The 18,530-nt window shown below is 38.4% G+C and overlaps 1 protein-coding gene across 3 annotated transcripts in view; it reads left to right on the forward strand.

Moving 5' to 3' along the window:
* The window catches only part of MYO16 (myosin XVI), a 605,690-nt gene that overhangs the window by 303,251 nt on the left and 283,909 nt on the right, over window positions 1-18,530 (forward strand). For all 3 annotated transcript variants that reach the window (XM_027065214.2, XM_053217786.1, XM_027065212.2), the window contains exons 12-14: window positions 3,006-3,071; window positions 12,174-12,301; window positions 18,158-18,263. In XM_027065214.2, coding sequence (XP_026921015.2) covers window positions 3,006-3,071; window positions 12,174-12,301; window positions 18,158-18,263 — 300 coding nt within the window. The remainder of the gene's footprint in view (window positions 1-3,005; window positions 3,072-12,173; window positions 12,302-18,157; window positions 18,264-18,530) is intronic.

Raw genomic sequence — 18,530 nt, forward strand, 5'->3', positions numbered from 1 at the left:
GAATGGATCCATTTGTGTCTAAACCAGGACCGAAAGATCTTAATAGCTATGGCAGTATGATAGATCTTAACACATGGAAGTCTTCTATATATCATGGAAGATTAACATCCCTCTTTTGGTTGTGTTTCATTTCTCTGGAACATTTTTAAATTTTTGGTGTAGAACTCTTGACCCTTTATATTATACCTGTTTCTGGGCATTTTTCAAGTTTTGATGCGATAATGCTATAATAAATGTTATTTTCTTATTGAAAATTACAAGGGAATTTCATTTTCTTATTGTTTATGACAAATATGGAGATATAATTCTATTGCAATATGCATATTTTATCTGCCAATCTTGCTAAATTCATATGTAAACATGGATTTATATGGAGATTCTTTGGGATTTTCAGCACATACCATTATATGGTATGTAGATAATGGCTTTTATTTTTTTCTTTTAAATCTTGATAGCCTCCTTACTTTCTTTTCTTATTTTATTTCATGGGATGGTACTCTTAATAGAAAGATGACTGGAAGTGACAATATTAGGCATCCCTACCTCGTTTTGGATCCCAGGGCAAAGCTTTCGATGTTTTATCATTAAGCACGTTGTTTGCAGTAACCCCGCCATAGATCTAGTTGAATGTTATTTGATTAACTTCCTTATATTAATACTTTTCAAAGTTATTATTATTTTCAGTCAGGAGTGGGCATCGAATACTATTAAATGTTTTCTGACATTTATTGAGATGATCATATGGCTTTTATTCTTTACTCTTTAGTATTGGAAAAAATTTTTTAGTATGTATTATTTTTTAAGAAAGAGACAGAGAATAAGCAGGGGAGGGGCAGAGAGAGAGGGAGACACAGAATCTGAAGCAGGCTCTAGGCTCTGAGCTGTCAGCACAGAGCCCAACACAAGGCTCAAACTCAGACTGTGAGATCATGACCCGAGCTGAATTCAGCTGCCCAACTGACTGAGCCACCCAGGCATCCCTACTCTTTAGCATTATAAATTGTAACAGTTGGTTTTCTAATATGAAGCCAACCTTGCATTACTAGAATAAAGCCTACTTGGTTGAAACAGATTATCTGCTTAATGTATTACTGGATTTAATTTGTCAATATTTTGTTCACGATTTTTGCACGTACTTAATGAAAGAGAGAAACCTGTAAATTTCCTTTCTTTGAATATACTAGTTAGGTGTGTAATACCAAGTTTATGCAGACCTCTTAAAATGTAATGGTATTCCTTTTCTGTTATATTCTAAAATAATTTGTGTAACATTTATCTTGTTCATTGATGTTGGGAAGAATTCACCAGTGAAGTTTAAATTTTCTTGGTGGAAAGGTTTCTTAGAGATTCAAAGTTCTTTTTCAGAAAAATAAAGTCGTGAGACATTCTATATCTTATTGTGTTCGTTTTGGTAAGATGGTGGATTGTTGTCACATTATCACATTATCTGAATATCCAGCCACAGTGACTAAAGTATGATTCCTAGTATTTGTTCATCTGTTTTCATGTCTATACTGTATGTAGTAATGTCGTATTTTGGATACTAGTAGCTTGTGCATTTTCTCTTGTTTCCGAAGTCTTGTTAGGGTACTCACCATTTTATTACATTGTTCAAAAGGCCACCTTCTGACTTTTGTTTCTATTCTTTTAATTTCTACTGTTATACTGATTATTTATTTCTGTATAATTTGATGTAATCGGATATGCTCCTTGAAAAGGACATTTAGATCATTAATTACCAGCTTTTCTTCTTTTCTAGCATTATAAATATCATATCGGGCAATAATTTCCATACTTATATTTAGTTGCATCTCACAAATTAGGAGATAACCAAAATATTTTCTCATTTTCATTGTAGCTCCTTTTTAGGCTCATAGGTTATTTGCAGATGTATTGTATAATTCCTAGACATTTTGTAATTTTCTAGATATCGATTGGTAATCTCTGTCTTATTTCTGCCATAATCAGAGTACATACTCTGTGTGATTCAAGTCCTTTAAATACAATGGAACTGGTCTGTGATCAATTTCAAAGAATGTATATTCTGCAATTGTTTGCTAACACTGTTGTGTATAAGTCAGTCAATGTGGTAATTATTTCAACATTCTGTCTGCTTATTCCATGAGTTACTAAAACAAATTGTTACAAATCCCCACTACTGTGTTGAATTTTTCTCTTTACAGCTGTTTTTGCTTCATGCATTTTGTGCTAAATTTTAGTCTCATAGAAATTTTAAATTGCCATATATTCCTGATTGGTTTAACATGTTACCGTTGTGCAATGTCCCTTTTCATCACTTTTATTTATTTTTTCATGAATTGAGTATTGCTAAATCACATTTTTGTTATTATTGTTTGCAGGTATATCTTGTTTTATCTTTTTACTTTCTAATTTTCTTAATCCATATATTTAAAGTACTTTAATCCAGTTCATAATCTTTGTCGTTTAATTAGAGTATTTAGTAGTTTTGCATTTGATGTAATTACTGATGTTTTGGGGTTTAAATCTGTCATTTTATTATTTGGTTTCTATTTATTCCATCTGTTCTTTGTGCCTTTATATCTCATTACTTGTCTTTTTTTAATAGCAAATTATTTATATTTGCTTTTTTGTACTTTAAATTTGCGTTATGCATCTTATTATTGTTCCGTAGCAGCATAGAACTCATTACTTTATTACCTTCAGCATTTTTTGCCATGTGTTTTAATGTTATATTTTTTATTCACTCTGATTCTCACAAAGCCTCTTTAAGAAAATAAATTCTTAGAATCCAGTTATTTGAGTTGTTATGTGGTTGGTGGAACAAGCCTATCAGTTTTATTTTATTTGAATTATATTTTTGTGTTTCTTTATTTACAAACTCTCCATAGGATCACAAAATGTTAAAATACGGCTTTTATTTGTTCTCTGTATTTTGCAAAATTATTTAAAAATTCTATAATTTTTAATTTTAAGTGTCCTGTTTATATAGTCTACTGACTGCTTGTATCCTTTTCTTTTAACAGACTTTTATTGGAGACATCCTCTTGCTTGTTAACCCATTCAAAGAGCTTCCAATTTATTCCACCATGGTGAGTATAAAATTTTGAATACCATTTAATAATGTAGGGTAACACCCACTAGACGTACCTATCCATATCAAATGATCGATTGAGAAGAAACCTGCAAACAATAAGTAAAGTCAGAAACTTCTCAGAAAATTCTAAACTGAATATTTGCATAATAGTGACTTTAATTTGTCCTGAGACAAAAATGGAACAGGATGTTATTTTTATCAAAAGATTCCTTTGCACTTATAATGTGTAATTTTCCTATAATTGTAGTCACTAGACAGACTTCTAAAATTAAATAATGCATTACTCTGTTTTCCATTCCTTCCTGACTAATTCAAGGTCAGTTGGTGTAAAGTATTTTAACATCATGACCTCTTTCAGAAAAGTTCTATGATGTTAGAACCGTGAGAATAAGAAAGGATATTATTGCATTTATACATTTTTCCAAATGACTTTCTACTTTAAATTATGAGACTTTCAAAATTTAAAGAGCAATTGCTTTTGGAAAATTATTCCAGGCAACTGAAAACACAGTATGATTTTTGAGTAGTAAGAGATCAAAATATCATTGTGCAAGCTCTCTCTCTGTCTCTGTCTCTGTCTCTGTCTCTCTCTCTCTCTCTCTCTTTTGTTCACAAGGCTGTTTCCAGTTAAAGCAGAATCCCTCGTAGGGAGCAGGAACATGACAAACAGGAGAGAGGAGTAGACACAGGTTCTTGAAACAGGGACATGCTCAGAGAAGTTGGAGAGGGAGGTGGCAAGAGGAAGTGTGGAGAAGAGGGAGAGGGAGAGGGGAAGGGATAGAGACATCACCTTCTTGAAGCTCCCAAGGAATCATTGAAGAATTCTTACAGAAACACCTCCTGAGAAAGAGAGTGCATCCTGACTACCCCAACCTCCACCATTCTTCCCAAAGTCCCTTCCACCGTTGCTTTGAAACCACTGCCCCTTGCCTACTGTCCTTATTCCACTCGGCCCAATCCCAGCCTTAGCCCTGGGCAGTCTGACTGTGTGGGCACATGATAGCCCAGGACAAGAGGGATCAGCAGTTCTGCCAGAGGAGTAACATTAACCTGTGATTATTAGATAGACATATGGACTACTCATGTTTTTATTTCTTTTGATGTCAGTTTTTAGTAATTTTGTTTTTCAAGGATTCTGTTTCTTACATTTAATCTTCAAAAGTTTTTGGCATATAATTATTCACGATCCTATTTTTTTAATGTGTGTAGAATTTGAGTGATTTATTTTCATTCCATATGTTGGTAATTTGGGCCTTCTCTGACTTTTTAAAATCCGTTTGCTAGGAATTTATTGATTGTATTACTCTTTTCAAAGAAAAGCATCTCTTGACTTTTAATTTTTTTCTAGTGTATATTTATTCTCTATATAATTGATTTCTGCTTCTTTATTTTTGTTGTCTCCTTCTTTCTAAGTTCTTGGAGTTTAATTTGGATAGTTGTTTTAAGTTATAACATTATATTTTGAACTTTTGCCTTTTATAAGTATTTGGGGCTTTTTATTTTGCCTTACACAAGCTATACAGAATTCTTCATCTTTGGTTTTTCATAAGTTCATTATTATTCAATTTAAGAGACGGAGAGAGAGAGAACCCCTGCTATTTAAAGTTGACACTTAGTGTGTTGTTCCTGGCTTATATTTATGTTTTTACATTTGATCTTAGACTCAGTAAGAATCTTCTGGTGAGACAAAAGCTAGTTTTAACTAATTGAATAAAATATATATATATATATATATATATATATATATATATATATATTTTATTTAAATGCTTCTATAGACCTAGAGGTCAAATTCTAAGTATTAGGGAAAATTTAACATAATAAATTATTTTAGTATGGCATTACTAATCATGTTATAATATATAGTGTATCTCAAATGAAACAAACCTGTGACTTTGTGGTTTGTTTTTAGGGTGTTAACAGTGTGGCAGTTTAACACCCTCAAATATCAAGCTGTATTTTCAGTTCTTTCAGAAATACACATTAATAGAGAAAGGAGAGACACATCAAGAAACATATTTCTATATTATTGTAGGAACAAGATATGATATATTGAGATTTTTGCAGGAACAGTTCATTAAAACTTAAAATGGTGAATGCAACATATAACTTATATGTATTATCCTTTATATCTATCATTTCCAACAGACGCTGGCATAGAAAGTAAGAGGAAAATAAATCTATTTAGGTAAAATATGCACTGATAAAAAGCTTGAGGAAAAAATAAAGAGAAGGGCATCTGTTGGAGACACAGGTTTTTAATTTGTGGGCCTAGGAGGATGCATAACAAAAAAGAACATGAAGGAAAAGAAAAATTTTTGAGGAAAAACCAGTTTCAGGTGAATATGTGAAGTTTTTGGAGGTTAAATTGAAATAATGTTGAGATTTGACATCGGATGCAAGATTAGGAATAATTCGCATGAGTATTTCATTTTGTAAGATTTCTAAGACTCATACCACATTTAAGAATGAGGTGGAGGGGCACCTGGGTGGCTCAGTTGGTTAAGCAACTCTTCATTTTGGCTCAGGTTATGACCTCATGGTTTGTGAGTTTGAGCCCCATGGCAAGCTCTGTGACCGTGCGGAACCTGCTTGGGATTCTCTCTTTCCCTCCCTCTCTGCCCCTCCCCTGCTTGTGCTCTCTCCCTCTCTCTCAAAATGATAAACATTTTTAAAAAGGAATGAGGGAGAAAAATAATAGAAAGCAATGAAGAAGGAGGAGAGTTAAAGGGGGAGGAGGAACAGGAGGGAGGAGGGATGGAGAGACAACAGTGACGAGACAGATGGCGGCCACTAAAGAACCAGATCTAACACATTGTCGAGGTAGTAATCAGAAAGGATGAACTTCTTGGTGTTTGTATCATTGCGGAAACCAGCGAACAAGTGAACGTCCTGAGGGGGAACACGTCAGCAACAGATACACAATTATCCCCTCAAGCAACAACATCAGGCTTTTCTCAGGTATTCCCCACCATGACCTTTACCATGGACTTCATGAACCAAAGATCTACCACCTGGACATCTCCCATGTACGAAATGACGACACCATTCCAGATAAACTACCTGGAGATTATCTCTCAAAGTTATGGTTTTGCGTACACAAGGGCACAAAAATGATCGTGCCCGTTTTCTTTTCAGCTGCTACTGGCAGTGAGATTAAGCCGTCCCACTGTGTAAAGTGGCATTAGTGTGGGATGCCTGGCTTAGGGCTTCATTAGCTTTCAGATTCTGATTACTGTCGGTCTCCTAATATTCCCATTGCGCGTTCGAGTTTGGCGCGGAGCTGGAGGGGCTGAGCAGGGCTCATTGCCTCTGGACGAGTGGTGCTGGAAAGGGACCTGGTGCTGTCTAGGGTTCATCACGTGGCAGGCCTGCTGCAAAAGTCATCCCATATGTCGTCACATAATCACAAAAGGCAACGCAATCAGTATAAGAATTATTATTTCCATTTGGAGGTAATAAAAGCCTCATGTGGATTTCGCAAATTTTCTAAAGCCTTCCACGATGGTAGGGACAGAATTTAAATCCAGGTCACCTAACCCCAGAGCAAAATGCGTGACAGACTCTTCTCTCAGCACAAATGCCAAGCCTTCAGGCAATTTTTTAATTATTATATGTCCTCCTTTGTAAAACACTTTTTCAGAATATGTCATCTGTATATAGTTATATAGATCATGAGTAGGTAACCCACTCACACAAGAAGAGTGACCTATTCATACCATACTGTGACGCCAAGAGCCCCTGTGAGTCACGCTGTTGACGTCAGGGAGGTTCCACGGGTTATGGGATCTGGACAGCTGGGGGGCCTGGGCCTGGCCCTCTCATCCACTGTGGGACTGCGCGGTTGGTTTCAAACATCCGAATGGGGCAGGATTCTGCAGTCTCCCAGCCGTTTACTGAGAGGGGTCGTGCATGGTGGAAAGAGGGAGGGAAGATTCTTTAAAAAAGAAAGACCTTATTCATTGGAACTAGAGAGTCCAGCACAGGGAGGTACCCATGAGTGAGGCTGACGTGATGCCATGTCCCCCATGAGCTACAACAGAGCACTTAAAATTTCCGCCGACCAGAATCCTCTGGTTTCCAGATGATGCAGACGGGGAGAGAATGAGGTGAAGTGGAGAGAGAAGGCACGCGCGAAAGAGAGTGGCTGACGCTGATGGTATTTGCTGGACCACATGAGAATACGCAATAATGTTATTAATGCTGAAGGCAATGGTAGCCAATCTAAAGGTTACATGGCTTGTCAGAAAACGAGAACTGTGTCAGTGAAAATCTTCAAGCTTCACTAGGAAAAAATAGAATTATTATCTATTTAATATTATTATTAAGTTATTGGCATTATTATTATTGACATTATCATTTTGTACTGACATTACATATAAAGCACAGAATCAGCATCAAGCTAAGTCTTACCAGGTGGTAGCGGTGGAATATTCTACAATGTAAACTCTAACACTGCATGGAAAGGAGAAGGCTTATAAGAAAAGAGATCTGAGAAAGGTTATTAGCTAATAATGAAAAAACTTAGATACCCAAGATCCATTACGCCTTTAATGTCTCGTAAAACTTTGCCTAAATAGAAGATGTGACACTAAGTAGTTTGAAGAAATGGCGTAGGAGTCATATATGCTCCTGGCTCTCTTCTGTCTGGCCTTGTTTGTAACGTTTAATGAAATTCTCAGCAAGATTTTACAGGTTGAGTTTGAAAGCATTCTGTTAGAGTTTGATCAGGCCCATGTTGGACTTGGGATGTGAAATGGTGTTAGTACAAGTGTTCAAAAAGAACAGATATTTGTCCTACAAGAAAATACAGCTAGGCTAATACTCCCTGGTCAGTTTATGAGTTATAGTGTATACATTGCTATCATTAATTATTTTGATAGCCATTTTAAATTCTGGAATAACCAAAAATACAAAAATTTGAAAACTATTTCAAATAAAGAAGTCGTATTTGTTCAAATGCTTTCCTGAGATTGGGATGCAGCTATAAAGAAGTAGTAAGAACACATCGTGCCTTGGTTTAACTGTAACGTTTATTTTCTGTGCAGTACAGAAAATAAAGCTATGTTTTAATTATATGGTGTCTTAGATCAGATGGTATAGTGTGCTATCAACAGAGGCAAATTCCTTTTCATGAGCAATGACAACCACTTCCCTGAAACTATTATCCTTTCATCTAATCTTTATACGTACACACATATAATCACCCCCTCTTATCTGAGCTTTCGCTTTCCGTGGTCTCACTTACCCACGGTCAGCCAGGGACTGATCTTCCTTCTAATGTAGCATCAGAAAGTCAGTAGTGGCCTTGGGCGCCTGGGTGGCTCAGTTGGTTGGGCGCCCGACTTGGGCTTAGGTCACGATCTCGCAGTTCGTGGGTTCGAGCCCCATGTCGGGCTCTGTGCTGACAGCTCAGAGGTTGGAGCCTGCTTCCCATTCTGTGTCTCCCTCTCTCTCTGCTCCTCCCCCGCTCATGCTCTGTCTGTCTCTCTCTCTCCTTCAAAAGTAAATAAAAACATATTAAAAAATTAAGAAAAAAAAAAAAAAGAAAGTCAGTAGTGGCCTGATGCTACATCACGTGCCTGCGATACTCACTGCACTTTGTCTCATCACATAGGCATTTGATCATCTCTCATCATCCCAAGAAGAAGCGTGAGTACAAGACAAGAAGTTATTTTGAGAGAGGGACCATACTCATACAACATTTATTTATTTATTTATTTATTTATTTATTTATTAAAATTTTTTAAATGTTTATTTATTTTGAGAGAGAGAGAGAGAGCAGGAGTGGGAGAGGGGCAGAGAAGGAGACACAGAACCCAGAACAGGCTCCAGGCTCTGAGATGTCAGCACTGAGCCCGACACGGGGCTTGAACCCACGAACTGCAAGATCGTGACCTCAGTCAAACTTAGAAGCTTAACTGACTGAGCTATCCAGGCGCCCACCAACTTTTATTATAGCATATTGTTATAAGTGTTCCATTTCATTCTTAGTTGTTGTTGGTAATCTTACTGTGCCTAATTTATACATTAAACCTTATCATAGTTCTGTACATAGAGGAAAAAAAAGTGTATATAGGGTTTGGTATTCTCTGTGGTTTTTGGTGTCCCCTGGGGGTCCTGGAACATATAACTGGTGGATAAGGGGGGTCCTGTTGTACACATGCAAGAAAAAACTGCATATACCATTTTTTTCTGTTTCATTTTTAATTTTTTTCATTATTTTCTGTTTTAATTCATTCAGAGGACATACAAACCATATCCATTTACCAAAAAAAAAAAAGGAAGAAAGAAAGAAAATTTTCATTAGTCACTGTGCTTTCAAAAATATTTTATATTGATAGTTTTAGATCTAGATAATTTATTCTAAATGTCCTATAGTATTTTATCATATTAAAACACAATCACGTATATTCATCCATTAAACCCTATACCCATTTTTAATTATTGCCATGTTTTCTGCTCTTACAAAAGAGTGCTAAGAACTGTTTTGTGTGTGCTTTTTTGCCAACGTGCAAGAGTTTCTTCAGAGAGATTCGCGGTCAAGCCTACCTTCTTCAGTTTAGAAGTTGTTGCTAAATCACTGTTCCAGTTAGCAAGAACAGCCCTCAGTACTGCAGATGCATTTTTCTAGTGCTGGCGAAAACTTCCTTTTGAAACCAACCCCACCGCTAATTAGACATGTGACCTTGCACCAGTCGCTAACTTCTTTGCTTCAGTTTCCCACCTGTAAAAAGGGAGAGGATTCTCATACCCCACTTGTAATTTCTACAAGAATTAGATGAATAAGTATGAAGTGCTTAGAACAGTAGCAAGCACACATCAAGTGTAAGCCATTATTACTGTTATTATTATGATTTTTGTTTTGAATGTTTATTTATTTACTTGGTGGGGGGGGAGAAGATAGAGGGAGAGGGAGTTCCAAGCAGGTTCTGCTAAGTGTCAGCACAGAGCCCGATGCAGGGCTCGAATTCACAACTGAGAGATAGTGACCTGAGCCAAAATCAAGGCTTAACCGACTGAGGCACTTAGACACCCCTATTATGATGATGATGGTGATGATGATGATGATGATTATTATTATTACTGTGTGATAAAGTTACCAGTATTTTGTATCTATTACCCTACTGTTTGAAATGGGATTTCCTTGGATAACAGAGTTACTGATCTTTTCTCATGCTTATTAGTTATTCTCTTCTGTTCATATTCTTTGTCCAATTTTCAATTTTATTTCCAGTTTTTCTTTGTAGGCATATATTTGTAGGAGTCATTTATAAGACACGGATAATATATGGATTCTATGCACAGCTTAATCTCCTGTCTTTGACTTTTGTCATCATTACTGTATGTTTGATGTTTGTGGTAGAAAAGCAGTTGTCACATGTGCTGTTGTGATATTAAGTCATCCTTCCCATTATAATTTGTATTTGGGAACTGTATTTACTTATTCCAAAATCATGACAGTATTATTCTCTTTACTTGTGTAAATGTTTTATGTTTTGCTGTTTATATTTGGGACTTAAATGCATTTGGAATTCATGTTTACATATCACATGAGCTAGAGATCAGTGTTTTTTTCCTTTACTAATATTGGTTTTTTGAACACCATCCTGTATGACTGATGCATGAAACAGCCCATTTTGTGCCCCAAATCCCCACCCATGTGTGGGCTTGGGTTGAGTTCTCTAGTCTGTTCCACTGATCTCTTTTTCTGGTCTCTGCACCAGAACCAGTGTTTACAGATTTTGGGTTTTTTGGAGTTTTTATTGAGATATAGTACTCATGGATTTATAAGTGTCCAGATGGATACATTTTCATGAGCCCTCAGATCCAGAACATTTCTGGCTCTCCAGAAGTCACACTCTCACTCTTCTGCAATCACTAGTAGCTTGCCAAGGTCATGTGACTTCTTAACAGTGTAGATTAGTTCCACCTGTTTTTATACTTTATCATCGAGAGTGTTCTCTCTGTGTCTGATAGATTGCACTCAACATCGTGTTTGTGCGATTCATCCAATTATTTCTTATAGCTGTAGATCATTTCGTCCATTTAAAAAAATTATTTCCCTTATGGTTTTAAATAACTTCAAACATATGAAAAATTTGCAGATAAATAGCACAAACAACTTTTTCTCCCCAACCATTTTCAAATGATTTGCTGGCATGGTGTCCCATCAACCTTGAGTATATGCCTTGTGCATTTCCAAACATTGTGCAAACCAAGGCATTCACCTGTGTAACCCGCATACCACCATTGGAATCGGGAAATTGCTCCTGATGCAGTGTGACCATCGAGTCAGGGTGCCTCATTCAGGTCTTTCCCATCACCACATAATGCCCACAGAGTCCAAGACCCAGGCCACCATCACAGGACAGGCACACTGAGCCTCTAGGCCCTTTTGTCTTGTCTGGATTCATCCCTCTATCTTCTCCTGAACTTTCCAACCTTGACATCCTTGAGGCTACAAGGAAGTTACTTTGTAAAAAAAATAAATAAATAAAAAATAAGTATGCTATTTCTTCATAGCTCAGACACCTCCCTGTCATTTAATGATTAATTCTAATGTAGCAGAATTTACTAGAAACTCAAAAGGACTAAAAACACTGGAACCATGGCAATCCTCATCAATCACTGTGTCACTGAAATTAAGTTAATTTTTGTTTTTCTGAGAAATTTGTAGATTCTTCTGTGTTTCAACTGCAACTGCTTTCTATTCGGATTAAAAACCCTTTCTATCTTACGTTACGGAAATGAAATGTCGCCGAGAGACATTGCATTTGATGTAAATTAGCCCAGGTTCAGCTTACTCCGTGGGTGTCTATTAAACTGGATTTGTGTCAGTTGCTCTGCTTAAGGACAGCAGAATAATTTCAAACCTGTGAACCAAGTAATTCAGGATCAAGGGTATGCCCCTGTTTTATCATGGTGAACCCTTAAAACGTGCTGAAAGAGCGTAATTTCCCAGACGTTTTGTAGTTACAAATGAGATTCAAAAATAGACTGTGTCACATTTGTGTATTGGAAAGAAGTCCACTGTGTCCTGAGGTAGACGAGCTGGAGCCTTCTCACAGACATCTGTGTCCCACACATTTTGCAGGTCTCCCAGCTTTATCTCAGCAGCTCGGGGCAGCCCTGCTCCTCCCTGCCGCCCCACATCTTCTCCTGTGCAGAGAGGGCCTTCCACCAGCTTTTCCAGGAGCAGCGGTCCCAGTGCTTCATTCTCAGGTGAGTGCTCCCCGCGCCTAGCCGAATGGATGCTCGGCGTCATGCTGGAGGCTTGGCGGTCAAGCTGTCCTCATTTCTCGTGGTTTCTGTTTATTTACTTCCTCAGCACCCGGCAGTCCAGTATGTCTTGGCAATAAGTACATTTGACTCGTTACAAAGGAGAGACATCGTTGTTATTAGAAATAGCCCCAAGTGTGGCTGAATCAATACCAACAAACTTAACCTGAAACTCAATTCATTTGGAAGATTTACTACTTAGAACCAGAGTGTTTTTGCTTTCAAGCCTTAGAAACCCTGGGGAAGGAAAGGCACCTGCTGTTAGCGAACCATGGTTCACAAAATGTGGTGCTGCTCAAATACAAAACACAAATTATTACCTTACAAATGTGGGCTTTCCCACACACTCCTGGGTATTTATGTTTGCTTGTATTTTACCCAAAGTATATACCCGGAAATATTTTATACTGAAACATAATGGTAGCATTAGCTCATAAATTACCAGATGCTCATGACAGTGATTTACATCAGAGCAAAAATTCTTCCCCCCACTCCTCCATACACACAAGTACCACAAGAAGTAGAGAGTAGAGGTGAAATGTGATTATGTACTGATAAATGATTTAAAATTATTTAGGTATTAAAACAAGATCTGCATTGAGAATTATGTTTCTTTTTAAAAATTTTTTAACCTTTATTTATTTTTGAGAGAGAGAGAGACAGAGTGTGAGTGGGGGAGGAACAGAGAGAGAGGGAGACACAGAATCGGAAGCAGGCTCCAAGCTCTGAGCTGTCAGCACAGAGCCCGATGCAGGGCTCAAACTCATGAACCGTGAGATCATGACCTGAGCCAAAGTCGGTTGCTCAACTGACTGAGCTGCCCAGGTGTCCCAAGAAATACGTTACTTATTAGGAGAAAATTCTACCAGAGGGGACTTCTGTAACCTTCATGGCTTTGCCTGAGTTATAATCAGTAGTGTTGACTGGAAACAAATGTGTGAATAAAGCTTTCCATAACTCCTCAAAGTGAAATGAAAGTGAGTAAAGATGGACAACTGCATAGAACCCGAAAGACATCTAAATACTTAAATAAGCACTTATTTATGTACTTTTACATTATCACTTTGGTCAGAAGTTCAGTGGAGGGTATGATTGGTGGTTGCAAACTTCAGTGTTCTGATTTTCAAAGTAGCATGCAAGTAGTTTTTTCACACTTGTGCTGAAGTGTCCCCAGATGGGAGGGGCACCGGCAGCAGGGGAGGCCTCCGCCATCCTCCAATCAAGCAACTCTATTTTTATCTGCTCTGTTGGGTTTTCTAGTGTAACTTTGATGAAAAGGGGAACACTTTTAAAAACCCATGAGATTATGGGGAGTATATAATAGTGTGGGCAGTAGTAACAACTGATACGTATTGAGAACATAGTGCCAGACCCTCCATTGGGTACTTTCCGTGTATTGCCTTACCCATAGCTTTAGCATCACTATTTTATGGGTCAGGTGACTGTGTATTATAAGGAGTAACTAGTCTAGGGCCTTGTGATCAGTAAATAGTGAATCTGGGATGTGAGCCCAATAGTGTGAATTAGTAAATGGTGATTAATTAGTCTAGGGTCCAGTGGATGCTGTATGTGGGATGTGAACCCATAGTCTGGCTTCTGGGCGTGAACGAAGCTTCCCCACTCTCCAAGCCAGACACCAGTGCGTGGCTTGCCCCCTGCAGCCTGCTCAAGGAGGCTTCTGGCAGCCCACCCAGCCTTCCCTAAAATGCCGGGCACAAATCCGTGGGTTTTCCTAAGTTCTTATTGAATCTGCTTAATTCTATTGAAACGCATAGGTCTTAGCGAAGCTCTGAGGAGCCAAAGAATCATATCCTTTGGGAGTCTGCCTGCTACAGATTTCATAATATCTAGCAAGTTCTTTTAGTAAAGAAACCCGTTTATCGTTTTTTTAATATGAAATTTATTGTCAAATTGGTTTCCATACAACACCCAGTGCTCATCCCCAAAGGTGCCCTTCTCAATAAAAACCCATTTATCTTTAACCCAGTGCTTTCTACATGAATTTGCTCATGGGATTGCTTTTCCAGTTGGACTTGCTCATATTCTGCAGAATTAGTATTTCTTTGGGACATTTTTATTTATTTATTAAAAAAAATTTTTTTAGCGTTTATTTATTTCTGAGACAGAGAGAGAGACAGAGCATGAGCAGGGGAGGGGCAGAGAGAGAGGGAGACACAAAATCTGAAACAGGCTCCAGGCTCTGAGCTGTCTGCACAGAGCCCGACGCGGGGCTCGAACTCACGGACCGCAAGATCATGACCTGAGCCGAAGTCGGATGCTTAACCGACTGAGCCACCCAGGTGCCCCTCTTTGGGACATTTTTAAAGGCTAATAATGCCATGTGTCTTTCAGTCTTTCTGAAAAAACTTTTTTTCCTCGTTCAGGTTTTTTTTCTTTTTTAATGTTTGTTTGGTTATTTATTTATTTTTCAGAGAGAGAGAGAGAGAGAGAGAGAGAGCAGAGGAGGGGCAGACAGGGAGGGAGAGAGAGAATCCCAAGCAGGGTCCACCATGGTCAATGCAGGGCTCGAGCTCATGAACCATGAGATCATGACCTGAGCCAAAATCAAAAGTTGGACACACAACCAACAGAGCCACCCAGGCACTCCTGTTCAGGTTTCAAGAAGTGAAGAACAAATGTGTGATCACAGGGACTTACTATTTTAGTCATCCTCTTCTTTCAGGATTGATGTTTTTATATGGCTTCTCTACTTCCTTGATTGTCTTGACTACGATAAAGGCTTTCTGCATTTATTATACTAATTCATTAAAATTAGTAAGTTTAGAACTCAACTAAATACATTGTTTAGAAGATCAGGGAAGCAGTATGAATAATAGCCAACTTATGGAGAGAGCCCAAATGTCCATCAACTGATGAATGAATAAAGATGTGGCATACACACACACACACACACACACACACACACACACACACACAATGGAATACTACTCAGCAATGAAAAAGAATGAAATGTTGCCCTTTGCAACATCTTGGATAGAACTGGAGAGTATTAGGCTAAGTGAAATAAGTCAGCTGGAGAAAGACAGATGTCACATGATTTCAGTCATATGTGGAGTTTGAGAAACCTAACAGAAGACCACAGGGAAAGGGAAGGAAAAATAAGATGCAAACAGAGAAGAAGACAAACCATTAGAGACCCTTAAATACAGAGAACAAGCAGGGTTGGTGTGGGTGGGGGTTTGGTGGGGTGGGGAAGATGGGTGATGGGCATTGAGGAGGGGACTTGTTGGGATGAGCACTGGGTATTGTATGTAAGTGATGAATCATGAGAATCTACTCCTGAAGCCAAGACTACACAGTATGTTAGCTAACTTGACAATAAATTAAAAAAGAAAGAAAAGATCACAGCCAAGAGTCTATTGTGTCTCATAACCAGCATTTACAAAGGATAATTTAAGATTTGGAGATCAAAATGCAAATATTCCTGGAACACATGTCCTATAACTTAGGACTAGAGCAGGAATTTCTAACTTTTATTTTCAAATTTCTATTTTATTTTTCACTTGATTGATAATTATGGGCCTCTCTAGCACACAAAGCTTCATCTTGAGAAACAGTTTTTAATAATTTTCAGATCTTTGTCGTGGGCTATAACTGAGAGTCTGGTGTTCACCATAATCAATCTTATCTTTAATTTTCTGAAGGCCTTGATAGATGGTTTTAATTAATTGTCAGAGCACATGTGACAAAAATCCATTATCCTAACAGTGTGTTGAGCAAATCCAAATTAATGTTATAAGCTGAACATAGAAGTAACTTGTGAAGTTAGCAGAATAAGGTCAGCCTCTGTCACGTGCAGGTTTTGCAGACAAGGCTGTTCAAATAAGCTTTCAGATTTCTATGGGTCCATGATGGGCACTGCCCAAAATCCTCCGTCAGTTTCTAGTTTAATCATATACTGGGTTTTCAGATCAAGGGATATTTCTTGAACACATCATGCTAGGATTTTTAGTTGCAATATGATATCCTACCCTGCTCTGTGCTGTATTCTTTTTTTTTTTTTTAATTTCCTTGTATTTTACTCAGAGTTTCAACAAAATATGCCCATTTTGAGATTTTATGAGATGGTTGAAATTGCTAGTGATTTTGGCCAGGTAAGAGAATTGATCATTCTCTCTACCCCCACGTGGAGTGACAGAGCATGCGCAGTGGCGAGAGCGGGGAAAGCACTCACGTGACCTCCAGGGCAGCCGCACACCCTCCCAGCTGTGCAGACTGCCGGCTGCGTTCACCATCGTCCATGCACCACCTGTTTCCGGTTTCAGAATAGATGCTGCGCAAGAACCGGTTGAGTGTTTCATGTTGGGTGAAGGCTGCCTTCCACTACCCTTTCTCCAAGAATGAGCCTACCCCCCAAAGTCTTCCCTGGTTTCTTCCACCTGCTGGCACATTGTTTGCTGTGCTCCATTGCAGTTTGAGTATGCATTCGTGATGTGCTTGGTGTTCATTGGAGAGCATCCCGGACGATGGATGATGGCCCCCGGATTGCCCACGGATGCACCTCTTGAGCTCTGCAGCCTGGCCTAGACTCCGGCACATAGTAGGCCCTTAGTAAATTTCATCTGAAAGAAGGAGCGCCATTTTTAAAAGGAAAATGGTGTTTTCAAGATCCAACCCTGCGTAAATGTGAGCAGAATCTCTACAAAATCAAGGTTTATAAACCATCCAATTTATAACAGCGAATACAAGGGTAGAAGTGAAATTTCAAACACGAGTGATCTAAATTGTTTCTGCTCTGAAATTAGAAGGTTACAAGCAAATGTCCTTGAACCTAGAAAAGGAGCTCCTTATCTTGCTTGGGCCTCTGGCACCTGCTCCCCTCAGGCTGCCAGAGTGGTGGTTCTGAAAGTCATTAAAATATTTATGGTCGGCGCGGATGCGGGGAAGGGAAGTATTTTGTTAGCAGCTGGAGACTTGGATAAAAAAATACATTTCAGCTTTTCTGGCAAACACCCTTTCCTCCAATTCATTAGTACAAATAATCAGGGGAGAAGCCCAAAAAGCACTAGTAAAGAGCTTTATATATATATATTTTTTTTAATTTTTAAGCTATCAGATGAGTAAAGACTTTTCCTCAGCATTCTATCTGGAAGCACTAACCACTTTATTTGGTATTTAGTAAGTAATAACTGTATTGGAATTTTACATAATCCTCTATCCTCTCATGTCAGGAATATAGTACAATTATTTATAGAAATTGGATGAGTTTTGAGAAACATCAAAAATGTCACTACAGATAACAAGTTTGGTTACTATTATTTCCTGGATTCAAGGAAAATGGAGAACGTGAAACGTCAGACTGACAGAAGCCTCAAGAGGCAAGTGGCCATTTTAGGATCTGCCGTGTGCCAGGCACCTTACTCTCCTGGTCAACTCTGGCCAAGGAAGGTGTAATGTCTTTCCTGGGAGGCTCAGAAAGCTTTTACAAGGCCATTTGCTCCAGGACACATGCATCCTCACTGTAGAGGCCGTCCCTTGGGGTCCCGCTCACTTACGTTCATTTACAAAGCTGAGCACAAAACATTGGATGGCAGACGTTCATCAAATTCATATGCTGCCTCAGCGTCCGGAACGACAGAGGGCACGTGACCGAGTACACATGTACTAAATATTTCGGATGAGCAAATCAAAGCTAAGAGTTAGATGATACCATACACTCAGGAAAGGTTCTTCCGTCCTTCCCTCACCACCTTTGTATCAGGATTATGGCTGCTCATTGAATTGTTGGCTACATTCTCCAAGATGCTAAACTTGAGTTTTCTCTCTGTTTTCTGGCAGTGGAGAGAGAGGATCGGGGAAGTCTGAAGCCAGCAAACAAATAACGAGACACCTGATGTGCAGATCTGGCTTCAGCAGGCCTATGTTTGATTCCAAATTTAAGCACGTAAGTTTCTTGTTTGGGTCAGAGAATATGTTGAGCTGGGACACCTGTAGTTTGTGAATAAAAGGGAACATCATAATAGACCATAAACTTGACCATTAATTGGTCCAAGTTTGTGGAAATAAAGGAAAGAAAAAGAAGATTGAGGCCTGGTGCAAATTAATGCCATTCAAGATTTATTTTAAAATATTTTGAACATACATACTCTTTTTTTATAGTTGCTCAGAATAGTTGGATTGAAAACATGTAATATACTTAGAGATTACTGTT

Source organism: Acinonyx jubatus, chromosome A1 (genome assembly GCF_027475565.1).
Source record: "Acinonyx jubatus isolate Ajub_Pintada_27869175 chromosome A1, VMU_Ajub_asm_v1.0, whole genome shotgun sequence".
NCBI lineage: Eukaryota > Metazoa > Chordata > Mammalia > Carnivora > Felidae > Acinonyx > Acinonyx jubatus.